At 38.4% G+C, this 24,442-nt stretch overlaps 1 protein-coding gene across 1 annotated transcript in view; it reads right to left on the bottom strand.

Moving 5' to 3' along the window:
* The window catches only part of mosmoa (modulator of smoothened a), a 59,310-nt gene that overhangs the window by 24,386 nt on the left and 10,482 nt on the right, over positions 1–24,442 (bottom strand). The window contains exon 2 of the mRNA XM_056237228.1: positions 83–295. Coding sequence (XP_056093203.1) covers positions 83–295 — 213 coding nt within the window. The remainder of the gene's footprint in view (positions 1–82; positions 296–24,442) is intronic.

The raw sequence follows: 24,442 nt of genomic DNA, 5'->3' as shown, positions 1-24,442 counted from the left end.
TCACTGACACTACACATCTGTGGCGGGCGGGTCAGAAACGGGCCCGAGGAAAGCCGACTGGAACAGGAGACGTGTCACTCACTTCCCGTGAAGGCGATCCACCTGGCGTATTTGGTGGCTTCGCGCCGCCAGTGCGAGGCCACGAGCAGGCCACAGGTGACGGTGAGGGAGATGATGCCCATGATGATGAAGAAGAGCGTGGTGACCCACTCCGGGGGCAGTCGGGGGGGGATGCAGGTCCGGTCCCGGCCGTGGATCGTCTGACACTGACGCACCAGCCCCACCGTAAGAGCTCCTGCAATCACACACACACACACACAGTGTCAATCACGAGCAAGGCACATTCAACCACGAAAATCACTCTTTATCAGGGTGTTTAGTAGTGCTGGGCGCTATACCGGTTCATACCGAATACCGGTGTTTATTTTTGTTATGATATGAATTTGTAATATACCGCAATACTGGTGTATGTCGCTTAAATAACGTTAGGAACACGGTAACACTGAGGCGGTGAAAAGCTGTATGTGTTACTAAGCGTGACGGTGAAGATGGATTGGTTAAAACTATGATAGATAGCTGTCAAATTATGTTACAGTGTTTCCCATACATTGGTTCACAATATCAACTCTGCCTTTTGGAAAATCTATTTGTGGTTGGCATTGATATCGTTGAATAAACACGAGCGCTGCACGTGTCAAAGTCAAAACGTGGCGCGGGTGTTTTTACATGAAAGTATCTGAAGTGAACTGACGGTCTTTAGAAAAGTTTTAATGTTATTTTCATTGAATCTTTCATGATAAAGCAGCGTTTATGAGCGCTGCACTGCTTTGTGTACAGCCGTTACCGGGGAAACCGCTTTGTGTACAGCCGTTACCGGGGAAACCGCTTTGTGTACAGCCGTTACCGGGGAAACCGCAGTTTCTGCCGCTCCTAAAGCGCCTCTTTGTAAACAGCCTTAATGCAAACCTGTATTAATATTAGTGTGGATTTTGTCTACAATATTCCCTCATGACAGTAAAATAGGGCATTATAAGTCAATCTACTGCAGTATTCCCTCTCTCAATCAGCAGAAAATGTGGTTAACACCCAGTCATGCTTGAAAAAAAATACCGTCATATACCGTGGATGTGTTAAAATGTGGATTTTTGGTCATACCCCCCAGCACTAGTGTTTAGCTAGGGACTAAACTACAACACGGCACACGAGAGAAAAACAACAGCAACATATCTGTCGAGTACAAAAGTTCAGAGCTTGTTTTGTGCAGAAAAACACACTGCACCTGTCAGAGCCATATAGAGTGAGAGTTGCGACAACTCCATTGACTCCAATGGAACGTTTTTTTACAGCAATGGCGGCTCGCGGAGCCTCTCAATAGTTCCCGGAAGTAGCAGCAGCGCGGTAGAGTTACAGCAGAACAGACGGTTTGTGATGCACTTTTAAAAGGTAAGACGTTTAAAGAATAAGATTGTATATTATCAGTACATCTGAATCAAATTAACTTGTAACTTTAACTGTATTAAAGCATGCTAGTTGATTATTGCTCTCTAAATTAGTAGTTTTAGGGGACGTTATCAGGTAAAATAAAGGTAATTGGATAAAGTTAATACCGCATAACAAACCACGAACAGCATATTAATGTTTAAACCCGTTCTATTAATGCATGTTTATCCTTTGTTGTGTAATAAGAGGGAAATACTTCTAAACAGAGGTTAAATATAATAAAACAATGGGGACATTGGGGAGTGTGATAGTTGTAATTGATAAAATGAGAATATCGGTTTCATTCCATAAATGTGCAATAACGGGAAAAATCCTTACTTTAGATTTCATATTTGAGTAAGGAAAAACGTATGGTTGGCGTTTTTTATTCATTGTGTTTCTGTTGACTATTACCTGTCTATATTATGATTTAGCTCAGCTGATTTGTATTGATGGGAAAGGGAGATGGAAGTTTATAAGTAAGATTAAAAAACTTGCTTAAAACGGCAGCAAGCCGTGTTCTAGATCAAATCACACTAGGCTAAATGGGGTATTATAAATACCATAACTGTATTATATACTAACTCCTATATATAATTTATCCCGTTTTTGTTTCCTTTATCTCTTTCAACACAAGAAGCACAAAGAGGATTCGGTGGATCCTGAAGACTCCTGCACTGACGCTGTACCCTCATCAGTCTCAGCTCCTTGGATTTTGCAAGACTTTACTTGCTCCTTATTTTTAATAAACATTAAACTTCCCAGTGTTGGTCTTTGTGGAAAAAGTGCAGATACACCTAAGTATCAGCACAAAATGTTTAGTTCTATTTAGATTGCTCCTGACTTGAGCATATTTTCTGTGTCTGACAGTACAAGAACAACATAGAGGAAATGCCAGACAACATGCTTGACGTGCAGTTTATTAGACATTTATAAATCCCATTGTGCTAATTCAGTGCAAAAGTGTGTATATATATATATATATAGGTCATTGACAAATAAACAAATAAATGTTTTTTTAAATCTTTTCAAAACTGATGTAATGTAAATTTTTGTGTCATGAACAATGTATTTGAACAAGTTTCAGCTGTGAACATTTCTAAGTGTTTAAATTCACCTGAAAGTGTACCAACCTACCCATACTTGAAAGCAGTTTTTATCAGTATTTGATAGAGATCTACAAGGATCATTATGGCTCCTCTGGACAATGCATTATCATGCACACTGCAATTACCATAATAAGAGAGCCATGTTTGCAGTTGTGCCCCCCTGACATACAAATTGCTAGACAAAAGGTTTTCAATTATCAGCTATAAATCTACTGAAACGTATAAAATTTGTTTATATGAAAGGTTAAAATGATGCCATAGAATTTCATTTAAAACACCATTTAAATTAGTATTTTAGTCTGTTCATTTGTGCGGACAGTTGCACAACCTGACATTTTGGGGGGGTTAAAACATAAAATATGTATTATCTAAATGTACTAAAAATGAATTTAAACTAAATAGGTTTTATAGATTAAAGTGATGTATGTCATGAATTTATCAAATTATGTTAAGGAAATAATGTACTTGGACACTTAGGAAATAATGTATGTGTGTGTGTGTATAATCATGTTTTGTTTTAAAATGAAATATATTATGTATTCATTTATATAGTAATAAGTGCATAAGCATTGTAAACATTACGATGAATGCAATTTTACATTTTACTTGTTTGCAATGGCTTCACCTGTTTCCTGCAAGTCACCTGTCCTTGTGAAACCATAGTGAACATTACATGATAACCCTTAAATAACATTCAAGTTTAAGAACACAAAAATACTTCAAAACAACTGCAAAACGGTCTTTAACCAAGGTAAAGTTAGCCAGAAAACATGTTAACAAAGGCAGGCAACACTGGTTGACCACAATAAACATTAAATATCAGCAGATATTTATCTTTTAAAAACAATATTGCTGTAACTACATACACATACTACATCCAAATGTCAATGTATTATATACATATTGTAAACCAACGCATTTATTGACTACAAACTAACAAAAATCACAGTTCAGCTCTCTACCTCCATCGATTTGAATTGGCGCCGAAGCTCTTCCTGGAACTATCTGAGGTCTACGCGAATCACGTGACAACCAAGCTTTTAGAACTTCCGTTGTCGCAACTCTCTCTCTATATGGCTCTGGCACCTGTCAAGAAGACGCAGATCCCTGAGGCGGTGCTCAACCACACGGCACTCTCAAGGCTGACATTTACATGGATTTATAATACATTTCACTGCCTGAAGAGCTGAAAAGCGCTGAATGCACATTGTTGTCTGGGCTAGTACTGAAATAAGCAGAACAACCATAGTGTACCGTTAAAATTTTAGTACCACAATTTAAGTGCTGGTATACTAGTATGCAACCCTACATTACACTCAAGGTCTGTCTTCCCAGCCGGCCAGATCCTCACGCCAATACGCCAGCTTTACAGCCAATCACACACAGATTAACCCGAGAGAGACTGTGTTAACCTGTAGGGCTCAGCCACCCAATCCAGTTAAGACCATACGCCAGGTTTAATGTGTAAGGACCAGAAATCGCACTATAAAAATAATCTTTATCCAAAGGATTTTCGCCATGGACCATTTTTTAGGGATGCCCCGAAATTTCACCCGCCGAAAATTATCGGTTTATTGGCCGAAAGAAAAAAAAGACCGAAAATATAAGCCGAAAATATGCAGATATTGATATTCTATGTTTTAATATAGGCCTATATTCTGTCCAATTTGACTTTAGTTAAAAAAAAGTGTGGTTGTTTTATTGGCTTGTATATTTAAAATTCAGATTCATTATTGTATTTAATTAAAAAACAAAAAGTCTTACAATAACACAATTCTACAAATAAAATATATATTTTTTTGTGGTCATTTTCGGTTCTGGCCCAGAATTTTAATTTCAGTGCATCCCTACCATTTGTATTGGCTATATTTGTTTTCATGCCTACCTATATTTATGTAGGCTACATGTCATTCCAGTTGTAGATGTGATACCTTTTTTATATCGCCAATTTTAACATCTCAACAATCTCATGATTGCCAAAGACCGATCAACCAGGGAGAGTCCCAGCTGAAGTCACACTGACCCAACACCAACAACCGCTGCTGGGTTTTGGTGAACCGGCGTGTTAACCCAGTTTTCACAGACTGAATATTCAATGGACTCTTTTCACATCTCCAGGTTTCTCAGAAGTCGTCAGTCCACGGGTAACTTCTATAGTGGTGAAAGAGAGGCTGCGGCAAATATGATCCTCGCGTTCCCATTTGCTCCAACAGCAAAAGAAACAAACCCTGATACCGTTCCCATGACTTTCTAAAAGAAGAAAAACTATCTAGAGAAGGATCGATTACAGAGTCAGAAGAAGAGAGAGAGAGGGAGAAGGAAAAAAGTCAAATTTACCCTCCCTAGTCTGTGAAAGGGGTCCACTGGTGTTTGTCGAGTCTGGCGTCAATGTCAACAGTGGGATTTAATTAATTCACAGATTTATATTAAGAGATATTCATTTTCAGTGACCTCAAAGTAAGTAAGTTTACAGTACTATCCGTATAAATAAATACATTTTTAAACTCGAACTGTTTGAGCAATCGGTTTTCCCAAACTGGTCAAACAACTGGAGCAGAAATAATTGTGAATTTGTAACATTTTGGGTAGTGAGGAAAAAGCAGAAAGCATACACACTTTCGCCTTTGGGATTAAAACAGCCGTGCATCATCACACACCCTTCACCATACCCTTTTATTTCAGTTAGCCTAAACGCTGGTTTGATTAGCATTGGGAGATGATCTAATGGAAAGTACCCCATGCCGATCTCTAGGTGTGGTGAAGGGTGTGTGATGATGTGGGGATGTTTTAATCCCAAAGGCCACGGGAACTTTATCAGGATGCATAGTATCCTGGGTCCATGAAATAACTGATCTGCCCCTCTATGGGAATTTAACATAGGGGTGTCCTGACTAATTTTAAGGAAGAAAACATTTATTTATTTACGATACATTATTCATTCACAAAGAAAATTGGTGTCCTTAAAGCTTGCATTTTTCCTCATTTTTTTAATTAAGGCATTAAGATCAAATTCCAAAAGATGATTTTTTATTCCTCTTTTTAGTCAACTTTAGCATGGGTGTGTTCATTATACTAAGCACTGTATATAAAAATACGCCCGAAAAAAAAAACTCTTTTCCTACACTTTATGGATCATAAATGTGTACAAATACCATAGACACACATTTACACAATATATGAACAAGTTCATGCATTCATTGCTTTACCAATAATGAACAATAATGGCATATACAGTATATAAAGCTTCTTGTCTGTGAAAAATGGTTTCATTCACAACCATTTCAACTGCCTTCTTTCAGAGGCGAACAACTACACGTAAAGACACGCGTTTGTGGCAGTGTGAGCCGGTCTAAACACGTATGGTATGTTAGTCATGCTTGAACATTCAAGTCATGCTTGTTAATTCAGCCCTATATCATTTGTGTTGAAGCCTATGTTTAGGTCGATAACACAAACCTGGCCGAAAACATGTTAAACTTTAAAAAAATATATAAACAAATCATGTGTGGCTGATGAGCATGAGTTTGATGGAACTGGTTTCAGATTTAGGGATTGTATTATTGTATTGCTTAAAAATGTAACTAATAAAGTTACAACTAGGGCTGTGCTCAGAATATCGATACAACGATATATCGTCATGAACTCCTGGCGATACGCGTATCGATACAGCAGCTGCCGTATCGATACTTTTGTGCTTTTGAATGTAGCCAATTCAGGGCTCGAATTTCGGCGCGGGATTGCGCATAATTTGAATAATTCCCGCAGTTTATAATGCGGGAAATTCCCGGAAACATTGATTCACTTTAGCATGTAGGTTGTAGTATTAGTAAATGAATCCACACAGATTATAAAATCAAATCAGTCATCATTTTAAAACTTTCTGTGAGACGAAATTTCACAAACAGCGTGAGTTCAATGCAGTGCTGCGTCTCTCTCTCTCTCGTCTCGGGCAAGCGTCCAGCGCTGCAGCCGGTGAAACTACACGCTCACGGTTAGGAGTCGGGACATGATGGAATATTCACTTGCATAATCGGGCCATCGTGGCTAAAGTTTACCATTTACATGTCTTTAAGTCTTACCAGTTTAAACATTCAAACGATTTTAAACTATTCAGTACTTGCGCGCTCTCTGAGAGTTGGTTTTCTCTGCGTGCACATAGACTAGAGTAAAGCCGCCTCACATACAGCTCGCGAGATTATATCGCTTTAACAGACTAAAACACGCAAAATGATGTAAAAAATTCGTTCTTGGTAAGTATCCTCTAAACACAGTTGGTTATGTCTTAAATAAGCATAAAGGTTTTTAACAGAAACGGCAATTCCCCGGTTGTATGATGAAGTTAAGCGAGATATTCTGCTGTCACTCTCTTAACCCTGAGCATGTCAATCAATTGTTGTTTCTGCATAAAAATGTGAAAATGTAATCATTTAAAATGATTTCAACGTAGAAGAAATTACTTTGTTTGGTGCACATTCCAACACTTAAGACCTGTTAAATACTAGGTGTTTAAAAGAGTTTGAGAAAACTAAGTTAAATTTAAGTTGTTACCGTTTTTGCTTTTATGGAATGTTTTAAGTTTTGTTTAGTCATTGAGCAGTGTAGACATGCTTCAGTGTCACTATAATTGTCATTTCAGTTATTGAGGCAGACTTTAAAAGCAGAAGGAAGAGCCATTCTAAGCTTTTTTATTCATTTAACTCATTGTTTTTCAGTTATCACAACTGTTATAACACTGGTTATTCAATAAGCAGATATTACTGTTACTAAACTCAGCTCAAAAGAAATTTAAATTCCAAATTGATCCATATCGTGATACATATCGTATCGTGGCTTTAGTATCGTGATACGTATCGTATCGTGACATTGTTGGTGATACACAGCCCTAGTTACAACACAACTTTTTATATGTAGAGTAGCAGGTTACATCTTGCGTTAAAAAGTTACTGATCGGATCAAAGTGTCAATTTACACTTGGCATTGGCAACATAACTGTGTCTCCGTAAAATGAATATAAATATGATCTTATGATTATATGAATATTGTGTACAAATATGATCTTGCTGAGGAGATACTTCTTGTGGTGCGTAAATCCCCCCAAAAAGCCTTAAAAGTACGAAGAAAAAAAAATCTGCACACGAAAATTGGTCAAAAAGCTCTCACGATTTTATCGTCCAGATTCAGAGGCCACAACTAAAGTGCAAACCCTTCATCAGTGCCATGTGTTTCCAAGCGTACACCTGCAGTAATTCACAAGCGTTATTACCGTTATCAATGTAATATAGCGAAATCTGACTTTATCCCATAGAAAAATATTTACATAAACAGTCTAAATAATTATACATACCACAACTACTACATCTAATCAAAGCTTTGAAAATTAAAAAAATCTGACCATAAATATTCTCATTCCCATTATTGAATATGACAAAAAGTACCATAACAATATCTACACGGCACATAATTTGACGTTAAAGTACATAACGATTACATGATTCTTATATATATATATATAATATATATATATATATATATATATATATATATATATATATCACTGTGTAAATCCACTAATTAACATTGTTAAACATCAAAATCAAACAACAATTGAGAGTTAATTCCTCATTCATGCCCAAAGGATATAGACATTTTAGGTCAAAAATCCCCTCTGTAAAGTCTACTGAAGACACCATTATGTCTACATACTAGGCTGAAGGTTTTGAGAACATAATGTACATGAAACATGCCATCAAATGAACTCAACATTTATTTATAAAGCACTTTCAAATCATAAGAATGGACCAAAAGTGCCGTGCAGAGATACAAATAAAACCATTAAAAACATCAGAATGACACCAATATAAATCATACAATGAAATCACTCGCAATTATCCGACCCAATCAAACACCAAAAGTCTGATAAAATAAAGAAGTCTTTAAGTCCCTTTTTAACATATCCATAGTTGACGAAGACTTAATGAACGGCAAGGTATTTCAAAGTGTAGGAGGCGTAACCGAAAAGGCGTGATCTCCACTACACCTTAAACGAGTCTGCTAGGAGCAAGTTCTGGGAAGAGGAATGAGGTTGAGTTCGGAGACAGCATGTCCTTTATACACACAACAGCAAGCTCACATTGTACGTCTGTGAAGGCCAAGAGCAGGCCTAGAGAAGCTGTAAGTGCTCTTAAAGCACATCACTGAACTAGAGGTCACATACAGGAGGAATTCACATTACGCCCTGGAAAATAGGCAGCGGACTGTGGAGAATCCACCAGGAAAACATCCTGGACATGGAAGAACGGAGGAAATCCTGTCCTTTACTCCACATACAGGGAGAATGATAACAACTCAGCACCTCTCCCAGTTACACAATGCGTTTAAGCTTGAAGCTACACTGACAAAAGTGGTCCATTTATAAAGTGGCCCGTTGATTCTGCATTAAGAGTTGTGCCGTTTCACTAGAAATATGTGTGTGTACAGCATTCAAAAGCAGTCTGTTAGTCAGACAGCACAAGTTCCCAAAACAATCCCAGATGCACATTTGGATTTGAGTTTGTTGAAATTGGTTGGAAGTGATCCCTGATGGCCTGTTCACACTATAATACGCATATACAGTGGGGAATTTTGGTGCGCTGAACATTTTAATTTCAATGAACAGCTCTTAATGCATTTTCCTGCCATCAATGCGGTACTTTTTTAATTTATTTTTTACAGATGTGTAATCTCCTTTCCATTGCACTGCGAATAAAACCAGCCAACCAATAAGAATTGCACATTTGGTCAACATACTGTAAAAACTACAACTTGCTGCCACTCACAATCATACTTTTTTACTAATTGACCCTTCGCAGGGAGTTTGATTGACAGGCGATCTGACCAATCATAATCCGCCGAATCCGCCATTTTTGTCCGTCAAAGCAGTCAGGAGAGTTAGTAGACTAACGTTGGAGGATTTTAACTTGAAAAACGGTCTTTCCGCGGTTAAAACAACATTCATGCTTATGTTGTTCACTCATGTTTAGTTGATGCTATAAATTAACTGATCGGTTCACGAGCAGCTTTAACTGAGGCAGCGATCTGTCAGACACATTAAAGAGCCACAAAACGGTATTTATTGTTTCAATTTCTTCTTAAATTAAAAAGTTGAGACTTAGTTTCATATCAAAAGTAACCTGGTCTGTGTCTGTCAGCACGTTGTCAGTGTCCTCTCTGCTTCACAATGTGTTTTTCACTGCGTGAGAACATGGTGGGGCGTGAGAGCGGCGTGCGTCGCTTATCGGACATAGCAACAGTAACTAAAGGGGGAGGGTCTTTGCGAACGGTCAATTGACAGTGAATATCAGAGGAACAATCTGGAACCGGCTCTCTTGTATTTGGCGTTTTTCAGTAACACGATAGAATGTTGTGCTACTGTAATTTGTTCCGTAGTAACCGGGGCAACCACTGTATTTTTATAACTTTATATAAGTCGCTTCTATTCTATGGGAAACCGAGACCTGCCAATCTAGGCGATCAATCCAATCCAAGCGTGCTCCAGCTGTGAAACAGCGGATCTTAAACCAAATCAAACAGTTTCTATTGGTCAAACTTTCAAATGACGTTGGAAAAAACTGTGCGATCCTACGCATCATGTTATGTTGTGCGTGGGCTCGTTTGAATCGAGACAACCCGCTCTGAATAAAGATGTGCAATTTACTATGGTTTACTAATATTTTGCGTAGTTGCAAACCAGGACATGTCGCTAAAGCTTCCTCATACTGTTCACATGCACGTTGGCGGCGACTTTTTACGGTTTCACATCATTAAATTGTAGAGATGCACCGATTGATCGGCTGGTGACCGGAATCGGCCGATTTTCAGGTGATCGGCCATGATCGGCGACCGGCCGGTCAGTCTGACATTTGATTTTATGCCGGTCAAATGCACTCGGGCGCCGCATGATTAACATCGCGCAACATCAGCATCACACGTGCACACGGAACACACACATGTAGGAAACCTCGTGAATTACGACCGTTTCACACCGCAAGCGTGAGCAGTGGGGTTTTTTTTCTTCGGCGTGCATGTTAATCAATGAGTGCATTCACACCGGGAGCCGGAGCAGCGCGTGAGCGTCGAGCAGGAGCGGCGCGTGAGCAACAGTGAAGCGCGGGTTTCAGCGCCGAGTCTATTCTGCTCGCGCTCAATTAAAGTGAAAGCATACTTTTGACGGACAAAATAAATATGATTTCACCCCAAAAGTGCCCAAAATGCACAGAATTTGCACGTCTGGTGTGTTTTAACAAGAACTGAAGTAGCCAGGCTATGTCAGAAAAGAAAATTAAGACTCAAAAATATTTATAGAATATAACTTGTTTTTATTCCCAATCGTTTCTCTGCACATGCTCCACTTGTCCTGTTTAGCCGGACATGTGTCAGAGAGAAAAACTATTTTAGAAATATAACTTGCAACAAGTGATTGCAATAGGCCTGTGTGTGTGTGTGTTGAGAAATATATACTGCAAGGGTAGGCTATATTTATTTTATTTTTATTTGTTATTTATATATTATTTTATTGCCATTACCTGTTTTCATACAAAAGTTTAGTTTGCTAAATATATCAATTTTTTTTAAGTTGGATATTGGATGTGAAAAGAAAGAAATGCTTCTTCCATAACACTGCACTTTAGATGTGTGTGGATTTCCCACACCAGGAGTAATTTATATAGTCCTATTTTATAGTGATTATCTGGTAAAAAAAAGTTCTATGCAAAATGTTCTATTAAAGAGAAGATAGAAAATAATATGTTTGTGTGCGCTGTAAAGTGGTTTAAAAAAAGGAAATCGGAATCGGCTTAAATCTGTATCGGCAGGTCAAACTCAAGAAAAATCGGAAATCGGAATCGGCCTAGAAAATTGTAATCGGTGCATCTCTAGTAAATTGCGATTCGTTTGTGAGATCGGCAAAATTTCGTGACTACCGATCAGGTCATAGAACAAGATTATCGGAGCATCCCTAGTTTATACCAAGCCAACCCAAATATACTTCGATTCAAATATAACAGATTCGCTTGGCTGCCTGATTTTGGCAAATATATCAAACTTATATATTACAATAATTTCAGGGCTCCAGACTAACTTTTCCACTGGTTGCACTGGTGCTACCAACTTTCTTAGTTGGTCGCACCAGCATTTGATTTGGTCGCACCTTTTTTTTTATTTTATTTTTTACATGCCATGGGATTAATCAATGCATGCTGATGAATAGTGGTTTTAATGGACCAAGGCTAGCAAAGGCTTTCTGGGTTGCAGCAGAAATAGCTGTAATATATTAATTATCATTGCCAAATTTCAGGATTTTCATGGATTTTGGACAGTAATTTTAATCTGTAATTTTAAGCATTTTACATTTGAATTATATACAATCTATCTATTTACATTTGAATCATATTCTATCTATCTATCTATCTATCTATCTATCTATCTATCTATCTATCTATCTATCTATCTATCTATCTATCTATCTATCTATCTATCTATCTGTCTATTATCATCTTTCTATCTTTTAAAAATCATTAAACATTCAAATGTCAAATGCATTATTTTAAAAGATTAGAGTATTATAATAAACTGATACAGAATTTTCGTTATCAAAGTTTATAGTTATAACTAAAAGCAGAAATCTCACACTCCTTATTACCTTCTGCATTTTATAATAATTTCCTTTTCCTCTGTCGAGCGATCATGAGAGTAATCACTCGACAGAGGAAAATATAACCGCTGAAAAGACGTAGGAGGAAGGGGCTCTGTGATTCGTGAGACCATTTTTATCATTTTTATATGCCTTAATTTGTGAATTCGTAATTGGCGCGTTTCACCATTAGTGTGCAATGCGCGTGACGTCTACGTTCGTCAATAAATAAACTGCACGTGTCTTGCGGAAGAACATTGTAGACGGAACTTCTCTCCGTTAATGTCTATGGCGAGTCACGCAGGCACTGGGCTACTCCGCAGCCGAGTCGACCCCGGGATAAAATAGTCCGAATATAAACAATTTATTATAGGCGTACCGTAGTGATTCAGAATAAGTCAAAAACACGGTTTGGAAAATGGATTCATGATGTAGCCTACTCGTTCATTTTGAACATAAGTTACGGACTGCAGCAGCTGATACAACGGCGTTCTGTTGCTCAAGCGTCCACTCGCACAAATGCGACCACATAACATTTTAACTCGCACATTCTCAAAAAATGGTCACAAATGCGACCACATAACATTTTAACTCGCACATTCTCAAAAAATGGTCAACATATGCGACCAATTTGGTCGCAGTCTGGAACCCTGAATTTACTTTTGGGTTCCTTGTGTTTATTCGCGCTACTGTTTTCCTATTGTTGAATGAAGATTTCCCAGCTTTTGAGTTTTCTGTTAGATGATCCTCATCAACTGCAATTGTTATATGCCTTCATTTTGATAGTTACAGTAAATTTGGTTATAAGAGTATTTGTATAACGTAAAATAGCAACAGACACTTAGCTTTGTTGACTTTTTCCAGTTGAGAAAAACTACTTGAAGTATCTTTTAGATAAAGTAAAAAAAAGTAAATTATGCTCGGCATAGATGGCACTATGAAATCAATTAGTTCAGAAAACAGCTGTACTCATTCTGCTTCGGGCAACAAAAAACTAGTTCATTTGCATTACAAGCTCTAGAGGATTTCACATTGTATAATGCAAGAAACCTCAAGCTTTAAACTCAAGCTTTATCACCACGATCCCTCCATTACAGAGTTGCAAATGTAAAACAGATCTTCGAGGTTAAGCCTGAGTTTGATGATGGGAAAGAAGCATTTTGTCTTGGTGGGAAGAAAGCCTTTAAAGAGCTTGATAAAGACTAGTGTCTGCATCCGGTAAACATTTCCCCCAGCTCCACCAATCCCCCGCTGATTCACAACTTCAATGTCTAACGCCATCATTACAACCAGCTGGCACGCTATGGTACACTAAAAACAAAGACACACAAGGCTGAATCGCACCCACAACTACAGTTTAGGCACAAACCCACTGTGTCCTTGCACCAAACACACACACACCAAGAAGAACGTCAGTTACAACAGCACATCTGGATAAATAAACCTGGAACAAGCTGGAGCTCGGCCAGATTCCCAAGAAGCCATTGGCTGAAACTAGAAACACACCATTCAGCAGATTGTGTTGTTGACTGAAACTGCTGTGTGTGTGATTATCACACAGACCAGGTGTCCTTAATCGATACACACAACCAAATGTTTCCGCAATCAAATTCAGTAAATGTGGTCATGAATATTTAGCAAATCCAGAACTTACATTTTACAATTTTAAAATCAGAAATGCCAAAGTTATACTTGTGCTCACAGGTAAGTCGCTTTTTGTGTAAATGTGACTAGTCGGATGCATTTCTGGGTCGAAATCCTTGTCAGTGCAAATGTAAAATGAAATGTAAACTCAAAACTATTACAAAAAAAAAGTTGTCGTCAAAGTAGATGTGCATTTTATAGCCTTCAATAGCGTGATTACAAGTTCTGAGAAACAAAGACATGTTTACTTCGTGGGAAACTCGTAATTCTAGACGACACAAGATCTAGCAAGTTGTGACTATGAAGGGGAGTGTCAAATAAACAAACACTAATCTATAATATAGACAATAACCTATACATAGAGATCAGTGTCTGTCGCTAATAGTTTAACGGTAATTAGTAGGGGTGGGAAACTCACGATTCGCTTCTTGTGGTCACGATTCGATTTCGATTCGAGATGAGCATGGATTTGATTGTAATTTAGGCTACTGTTTTGTGTTACTTTTCTTATTCGACTGCGGTAGACAGTTTAATAGGTCTAGAAGAAAAATGCTCAACTCAAAGATACAAGTTTCATCAAGTGCACTTGAAGCAGAATTAGGTCTTGAGAGTGTAAAAGAAATAGGAAAGGTAATAAATGGCCTCTGATTGCTAAATGTTTACCTCGTCTTTTCTGACACATTGTTTAATTAAAGGTGCGGTATGTAACTTTTTCACTCTACTAAAGCATAAAAATACAAATATGTTTGCACTAGGGCTGTCACTTTTGTGGAAAAATCCTGATCGATTTTAGAGACATAAGTGTTCATTGAATCGATTGCAAAATCGATTTTCCATGTCTAAAGACGTTTCCATTTTCAACACCAAATACAGGCAAATCCACGGACACCCTACAGGCATTAGGACGGGCGAAAAGAGGGCGCTTGAGTCGCAATATTTCTGATGATTTATTGGCGTGAAGTTTCGTGCACAATGATAAACAGGAGTGCAAACTTCAGGGATTGAAATTAACACCCTCCGACCCGCCAAACGCGGGTAAAAATGAACTTTGGCGGGAAACGCTGTCAAATCACGAGCCAATCTGGTGTGTTTCTGTGTTAACTCACTTTGCTGGGGAAGTTCGTGTAAGACAAATCTGTGCGGATTTAGCGCAAATACGCAACTCGTGAGTCCTCATGATATATTTAATACAGCGTATTGCACAGAATCTGCGCATTTCTGGCTTACTTGAACACACACACACACACATGTCACTAAGCAACAAATAACGGCGCACTTGTTCACTTGCATTGAGGTAATAGCGAATTTGGTTAACAGAAAAGACATTGCTATTTTCCAGCATCCTACATGTTCTGATACTGTATTGATCTGTCCACCTAAAACACATTTTTGGTAAAAAAAAAAAAAAAAGGCCGTTAAAATCGATTCCCTATTTTCGTTTTCGAAACTTGTGTTGGTTGGTCCGATTGATTGTGCAATCGATTTTCAACGTAAAGTGACAGCCCTAGTTTGCATATATTGAGGAAACATGCTAAGTTCACATACTGGATTCTCTGAAAAACCCTTCTACAGCCGGTTATTTTACTGTGAAATGTGTGTTTCCAGGCTTGGATGTTCGGTATTGTTTTGGTCTGTGATACTGAACGCTGCCAATTTTCATGGTCCGTTGCGCTCGTTCCCGTTGTGTGTGCTCAAACTGGCGACCCGTGTGAGCGCCGTCCCGTCTGAGGAACAGGAGAAACGACCTGATTTTTAAATCGACTGCAGTACCTATTTCGACCACTAGTTGTCATTCTTACAGACTGCACCTTTAATTGAGAACTGCTCAAAAGCTACATGCTTTTCTCTCACAACGAGTGGGCTCTGTTTGCAGTTCACTGGCAGATAAACACCAGTAATCTTTGGGAGACGCCCATTTCAACAGCGGCTTGACACGTTCAGACACTCTGGACGGCTCTGCTGTTCGCAGCCTGTGTGTGAAACAAGCGGAAACGCTTCCTGATCATGGCCGTCCTCTCATTAGTCCCGCTCCGGAGACATGAGCGCTGTATAGATGAGTCAAACAGCCCTATGAACCCTAGTGGGAGGAAAGCGGAGGCCGAACACACACCTGCAGGCTTGCTCTGTTTTACTGCACTGATGCCTCTCAGACACACACACACACACACAGTAAACATGAGGATAATGTACTGGTGGAAGCATGTACGATTTTAATAGGGCTGCGAAACGATTAATCGCATCCGAAATAAAAGTTTGTGTTTCCCTACATAATGTGTGTTTACATAATATGTGTGTGTGTGTACTGTGTATAACTATTTTATATTTAACATTTTTCTTTCATATATACATGCGTGTGTGTATTTATATAAAATAATTATACACAGTACACACACACATATGTAAACACAAATTTTTATTTTGGATGCGATTAATCGATAAATCGAGATTAATCGTTTCACAGCCCTAGATTTTATCATAGCAAAACCTGATGTAGCTAAACACTACTAAATAGTAATAATAATATATTATAAGAGGATAATATGGTCAAACTGAAGGCTCGTTACAGGTGAGATGAAACTGCATTCATGACATTATCATGCACGTTGTCGTCTGAAGTACCAGTACTTTTGGTACCAAGTCGATTCTGAAATGTATAAGTTAAAACTAAAGTCATCATGAAACGGAAATTCTCTCTATTTTCTAAATGCATCTTAAAGATGTTGATTAGATGATGGTGGATCCATCCCTCCCTACTTCCCCTTCAACATAACTCCACTCATCCTGAACAAGTCTTAATGTCGAGCCCTGCTTCGGTTTTAAATTACTTTAAGTGGCATGAGTAGTTTTTTAAAAGAGTGAAATTATCAGAATACTTTTCAGTAGCTTTAAATAAACTGTATAATCCTAGCTCACATTCGACCAACCATAGGAAACGCTGCAATCTGATTATCATCATTATTCGCCATTGAAAACCCACATAAGTGGAGCACTATATGAACCATAAGAGTCATGGACATATACTAAGAAAATAAACGTGGTAAATGAGCTCTAGAAATGCTGAACTGAGTCAGCGAGATGGGCTTTATTTTCTCGGAGTCGGTGGCATAAACAGACCGGCCTCATCACTTTCCAAGAGCTCGGCCTTATTACTCCTTTCATGTGTTCGGATAAGAGCGTGTCAGTCCTTCTCATAAAGTCCTCTTCCTAAGAGCTCCTCGGTATGTGGCTCAATGATTCGGGAGAAAATAACGGGGAAACCGCACAGAATCTGTGCCTGAGGAAAGCTCAGCGGGGTTCCTCAGCACCGGGTCACCTGGCTTTCACAATCACACACATCTGCTAACGCTCTCGGGCCTTTTCCCGCGCTTAATATTTGCTCTAATTGGATTGTGTTGGCTTGGTAAGGAGAACAAGACCAGAGGACGGACCATCACTGAAGTGCTGTATTTACACCGAATGCTCAGCGAAGCGCATCAATGCATGTGTGGAGTTTGCTTTGAGTGGAAAAGAGAGAAGACGGACTGAACAGAACGCAGGGGTTGTGTGAAATGCTTTTTAAAAATAATACTTCAAAACTATTTAACTTGGCACAGCGTCTTAATCTTGTGGAATAAAAAAAACGCAAAAAATAAGTGAACCTACAAATGCATAATGCTATGTAAAGGTGCATCTACACATGCTAATTAGGAAGTTGCAATAAAAAAATAAAAACAAATAAAAAACCTGAAATATGACGCATCAGCCATAGGTGTATGTCCAAAAGTGCAGTATATCATTTTGAATTGTTATTTCTGGGTAAATAAATTTTTTTGTTTTCACCAAATTGTATTATTGTTTTAAACATGAGTACTTTGATCATCCATTCAGTTGATCATTATGTGACACTTTTATTATAGATGGCAGGGGTTAATGTCATGTGTTTGTTAAAATAATGTGCGTCAAGTGACATGGGATTTTACACAAGACATAATTAAGCCCGGTTTAGGGCTGCCCTCGACTAAATATTCTTCTAGTCGTCGTTCATTCAAGCTATTAGTCGACTAATCACGCGTTTATATTAATAAGCCATAAATCATAATAACAAGCCTTTAATTGCCTATATGAAATACATAGCCTAATCAGCGCTCAAGCGCATGCATAAAGCTCGCCAAACGTAATGATTATGAATGTGTCGTGAACAAAACGAGACCGTCTAAACATTTGAATCATTTATTGATGATGTTTTCTGTGTTTTCGGCTGCAGAGATTAAGTCAGATATGCTGACTCGTCATCTCCGCAATAGCTAGTAATCATACGGATTACATAAACTGAGAATATTTATTTTCCATTTGAACAGGTACATTTAAAAGTAGACATTTCAAGCTTTCTATAGATATATTTCTCATGTCTGTGAGGCAAGTATACGAGAAAGAGAGTGCGGTTTGCTTTCATAATTTTACAAAAGCACAACGTTTTGTTGTTATTGTGAGTTTACAGAAATAAAAGTAGACCCTTTACAGTTTGCATTACTCTCATTTGTATAAACAAAAATTTGTATTTTAAGTTAAACTCAAGTGATGGCGGCTTTCCACACAAACACATGAAGATGTGCCTACTAATAGCGCACATTTATCTAGGTTAGTATTAGCGCGAGTGGGCTTGTAAAGTTGCTGCTACTTACATGTTTCAAGTGATATTTGAGGATGATAAATGACAGATAAATGTTTGGATTTCCTGCCATTAACGATCTGTCGTGATTTTGCCACCGTTTTTTTTTTCCGCGACTAATAAAATCGAATAAAGTCGACCAAGCCTCTTCTAGTCGACTAACCTACCAGTTCCACAGACCGGGCTTAGATTAACTCAGGATAAGGCCTTCAATAAGGACATTTCAGTGGCTTTTAAGTCTTTAAACATGTCTTATGGCGAGTTCACACTGAACGATTCTAGGCCCGATTTTCGCTCGCCGACATGTTTTGGGAGATCAGATCGCCGACAAATGCCCGAAATCACAGGCAAATCGGTGCTCGTTCACGCGAGTGACAGTCACGCAGTGTGAGTTATCAACGACGCGATCTGAGAGAAACGCAGACGAGTGAATGTGTAACCTATGACCGACAGCCAATGAGAGAGCAAGATACCGGACAGCGGGGAGTAGTTATAGACCAGCATATCAGTATTTTAATAGATATTTACAATTATATCAAACAGAAACAAAGCACACACATTTGCTTGACCAGCAGCACATTGCAAAATTATTTATTTACACCCAACTCTCTTTGCAGAAACAGTCCTTGCTCCCGGCGTCTCCCCAACCATTCCCTCCAGCATAATCTGTTTATTTTTCTCCTTTTCTCTGCAAATCAGCGCACAGACAATGTGGATCGCAAGCTTCTTGCAGGCTATCACTTTTAACAACAATTTCAGCCTCACGCACGCGTGATCCTGCGTTATTTCCTCGTCACTTCTCGCATGTGTTTAGTTGTGAAACATAGTTTGTGGACCAGACAGAAGTTGTCAGCGATTCTTTCTTTAGTAAAGTCATGCAATGTGAAACCTCCTGTCGCTGAGCCATCGTGCTGTGTGAACACACACACACACACCAGCAACTAAGTGTTACCCCAGATAGTCCCGCAGTGTGAACTCGGCATTAGTAGAAAACATTACTGGTGTGTATATCTTGAGACAAAACAGTGACACTATATTCTAAGATATATCAGTGCAAGTTGCTTTCAGATAAAACAGCTCAAACATGCAGTTTAGTCCGGGATAGGCTTGCCGCGATAGACGGTGTTGACGGTGTTACCGGTTTTAAGCCCCATCACCGGTGACATCACTTTCCCACCGTGACACCGCGATGTCTTGACTTTTTTAAAGTATTCGTTTTTGCTAAAATATTTATTTGAATGAATTAAAAATAATAATTATCAATTATTTAGTTCAGAAGAGAGCATACATTATAATTAAAAACTGAACTGCGCAGTGCGTGCCAAGAGCCAGTCACGTCACAGATCAGCAAGCATCAGGAGTCCATTTAGCACGTGTGGAGATGAGAACGAGTCAAATTACAGAAAAGCAAGATAATGGCGGAATGTGTAATTTATTTAGGCCTGTTTTATTTTCTTATTCGTTAATAAACGTTTTATGGTTCTTATTTGTTTGGGCCCACAGTTTGACGATTTTCAGCCTATGCATGGGGTTATTTTTATTCGTTCGTTATGCTAATAAAAGTTCTGTCTATAAATAAAAGTTTTATTATCAGCGAGCCGAGTTGTTTTTTTGTCCATTCAAGCAATTGACGCTGAATTGCCAATTGACGCTTATTTCGAAAGTGAAAGTATAACGCGCACACATTTAAAAGCTATTTAACCCCCCCCCCGCCCCGCCCCCCACGGTGACACCGGGATTACCGGTGTTGTGACACGTCGATTAACCGGTGGGAACTTTTCCTCACCGCGGCAACCCTAGTCCGGGACTATCTTAAGCCTCGTCTGTGAAACCGGGCATGTGTCGACTAAAAACATGACTAAACAAAAAGCGGACCAGGTTGGCTAAATGTGATCGAAACTAAAAAGCACATTTGACACAGGAATAAGGCCTTGTCCACACTAATACGTTAACGTTTTAAAACACATCTTTCTTTTCTTCTCCATTTTTGGCTTTTCGTTTGGTGGACGAAGATGGTTTTGAGATGAAAACTCAGTTTTTAATTTTATCCGGATTAATGTAGACGAAGACTCAGAATAATTACAAAAATAAACCTTCAGTTTAAAACACACTTGAATATTGTGTGTTGGAGTGTAAGATCCTGCCGTGAGAGAGACACCAGCGCTGTACGACAGATTCATCATTCCTCTCACTGCCGGTGTCTCTGGGAACTAAAGGCTCGCAGGGCTTCATCGCTCTGTAAATGTCACGACCACCAACCCGTGTTTTGTGCCCGCGAGCGCTCGGGGGGAGTTTGAAGGTCTCCTCTGCAGAATCTCCTGTCCTTCCCTTTGGAAAAGCCAACGGACACAGCATCACGCAGCAGTAAAAGCCACTCGCTTCCCAGTATTTAAGAGCGGATGGATGGACACACTCCTGCCCAACAGCATGAGGAGTCTGAGCGCAATGAGGTTTAGATGACAGGCCTGACCAGGCGAGAGCACACGCTTAATGTGATACTACTAGGCCTATGTGTAGGGATACTTAACCCTTTATTATAAATATATGAATTGTGTTATAAAGTCAGAATTGCAAGATATAAACCCACAATTGTGCGTTATAAAGCCAGAACTGAGAGATATAAACCCACAATTGTGCGTTATAAAGCCAGAACTGAGAGATATAAACCCACAATTGTGTGTTATAAAGCCAGAACTGAGAGATATAAACCCACAATTGTGTGTTATAAAGCCAGAACTGAGAGATATAAACCCGCAATTGTGTGTTATAAAGCCAGAACTGAGAGATATAAACCCACAATTGTGTGTTATAAAGCCAGAACTGAGAGATATAAACCCACAATTGTGTGTTATAAAGCCAGAACTGAGAGATATAAACCCACAATTGTGTGTTATAAAGCCAGAACTGAGAGATATAAACCCACAATTGTGTGTTATAAAGTCAGAACTGAGAGATATAAACCCACAATTGTGTGTTATAAAGTCAGAACTGAGAGATATAAACCCGCAATTGTGTGTTATAAAGCCAGAACTGAGAGATATAAACCCACAATTGTGTGTTATAAAGCCAGAACTGAGATATAAACCCACAATTGTGTGTTATAAAGTCAGAACTGAGAGATATAAACCCACAATTGTGTGTTATAAAGCCAGAACTGAGAGATATAAACCCGCAATTGTGTGTTATAAAGCCAGAACTGAGAGATATAAACCCACAATTGTGTGTTATAAAGTCAGAACTGAGAGATATAAACCCACAATTGTGCGTTATAAAGCCAGAACTGAGAGATATAAACCCACAATTGTGTGTTATAAAGCCAGAACTGAGAGATATAAACCCACAATTGTGTGTTATAAAGCCAGAACTGAGAGATATAAACCCGCAATTGTGTGTTATAAAGCCAGAACTGAGAGATATAAACCCACAATTGTGTGTTATAAAGCCAGAACTGAGAGATATAAACCCACAATTGTGTGTTATAAAGCCAGAACTGAGAGATATAAACCCACAATTGTGTGTTATAAAGCCAGAACTGAGAGATATAAACCCACAATTGTGTGTTATAAAGTCAGAACTGAGAGATATAAACCCACAATTGTGTGTTATAAAGTCAGAACTGAGAGATATAAACCCGCAATTGTGTGTTATAAAGCCAGAACTGAGAGATATAAACCCACAATTGTGTGTTATAAAGCCAGAACTGAGATATAAACCCACAATTGTGTGTTATAAAGTCAGAACTGAGAGATATAAACCCACAATTGTGTGTTATAAAGCCAGAACTGAGAGATATAAACCCGCAATTGTGTGTTATAAAGCCAGAACTGAGAGATATAAACCCACAATTGTGTGTTATAAAGTCAGAACTGAGAGATATAAACCCACAATTGTGTGTTATAAAGCCAGAACTGAGAGATATAAACCCGCAATTGTGTGTTATAAAGTCAGAACTGAGAGATATAAACCCACAATTGTGTGTTATAAAGCCAGAACTGAGAGATATAAACCCACAATTGTGTGTTATAAAGTCAGAACTGAGAGATATAAACCCACAATTGTGTGTTATAAAGTCAGAACTGAGAGATATAAACCCACAATTGTGTGTTATAAAGTCAGAACTGAGAGATATAAACCCACAATTGTGTGTTATAAAGCCAGAACTGAGAGATATAAACCCACAATTGTGTGTTATAAAGTCAGAACTGAGAGATATAAACCCACAATTGTGTGTTATAAAGTCAGAACTGAGAGATATAAACCCGCAATTGTGTGTTATAAAGCCAGAACTGAGAGATATAAACCCGCAATTGTGTGTTATAAAGTCAGAACTGAGAGATATAAACCCACAATTGTGTGTTATAAAGTCAGAACTGAGAGATATAAACCCACAATTGTGTGTTATAAAGTCAGAACTGAGAGATATAAACCCACAATTGTGTGTTATAAAGTCAGAACTGAGAGATATAAACCCACAATTGTGTGTTATAAAGCCAGAACTGAGAGATATAAACCCGCAATTGTGTGTTATAAAGTCAGAACTGAGAGATATAAACCCACAATTGTGTGTTATAAAGTCAGAACTGAGAGATATAAACCCACAATTGTGTGTTATAAAGCCAGAACTGAGAGATATAAACCCACAATTGTGCGTTATAAAGCCAGAACTGAGAGATATAAACCCACAATTGTGCGTTATAAAGCCAGGACTGAGAGATATAAACCCACAATTGTGCGTTATAAAGCCAGAACTGAGAGATATAAACCCACAATTGTGCGTTATAAAGCCAGAACTGAGAGATATAAACCCACAATTGTGCGTTATAAAGCCAGAACTGAGAGATATAAACCCACAATTGTGTGTTATAAAGTCAGAACTGAGAGATATAAACCCACAATTGTGTTATAAAGCCAGAACTGAGAGATATAAACCCACAATTGTGCGTTATAAAGCCAGAACTGAGAGATATAAACCCACAATTGTGTTATAAAGCCAGAACTGAGAGATATAAACCCACAATTGTGCGTTATAAAGCCAGAACTGAGAGATATAAACCCACAATTGTGCATAATAAAGCCAGAACTGAGAGATATAAACCCACAATTGTGTGTTATAAAGCCAGAACTGAGAGATATAAACCCACAATTGTGTGTTATAAAGCCAGAACTGAGAGATATAAACCCACAATTGTGTGTTATAAAGTCAGAACTGAGAGATATAAACCCACAATTGTGTGTTATAAAGCCAGAACTGAGAGATATAAACCCACAATTGTGTGTTATAAAGCCAGAACTGAGAGATATAAACCCACAATTGTGTGTTATAAAGCCAGAACTGAGAGATATAAACCCGCAATTGTGTGTTATAAAGCCAGAACTGAGAGATATAAACCCGCAATTGTGTGTTATAAAGCCAGAACTGAGAGATATAAACCCACAATTGTGTGTTATAAAGCCAGAACTGAGAGATATAAACCCACAATTGTGTGTTATAAAGCCAGAACTGAGAGATATAAACCCACAATTGTGTGTTATAAAGCCAGAACTGAGAGATATAAACCCACAATTGTGTGTTATAAAGCCAGAACTGAGAGATATAAACCCACAATTGTGTGTTATAAAGCCAGAACTGAGAGATATAAACCCACAATTGTGTGTTATAAAGTCAGAACTGAGAGATATAAACCCACAATTGTGTGTTATAAAGTCAGAACTGAGAGATATAAACCCGCAATTGTGTGTTATAAAGCCAGAACTGAGAGATATAAACCCACAATTGTGTGTTATAAAGCCAGAACTGAGATATAAACCCACAATTGTGTGTTATAAAGTCAGAACTGAGAGATATAAACCCACAATTGTGTGTTATAAAGCCAGAACTGAGAGATATAAACCCGC

The sequence above is a fragment of the Rhinichthys klamathensis genome, unplaced genomic scaffold (assembly GCF_029890125.1).
Source record: "Rhinichthys klamathensis goyatoka isolate OS25496 unplaced genomic scaffold, OSU_Roscu_1.1 h1tg000484l_1, whole genome shotgun sequence".
In the NCBI taxonomy this organism is placed as follows: domain Eukaryota; kingdom Metazoa; phylum Chordata; class Actinopteri; order Cypriniformes; family Leuciscidae; genus Rhinichthys; species Rhinichthys klamathensis.
Note: the sequence above shows the minus strand (reverse complement) of the source record. Positions and strands in the feature narration are given on the sequence as shown.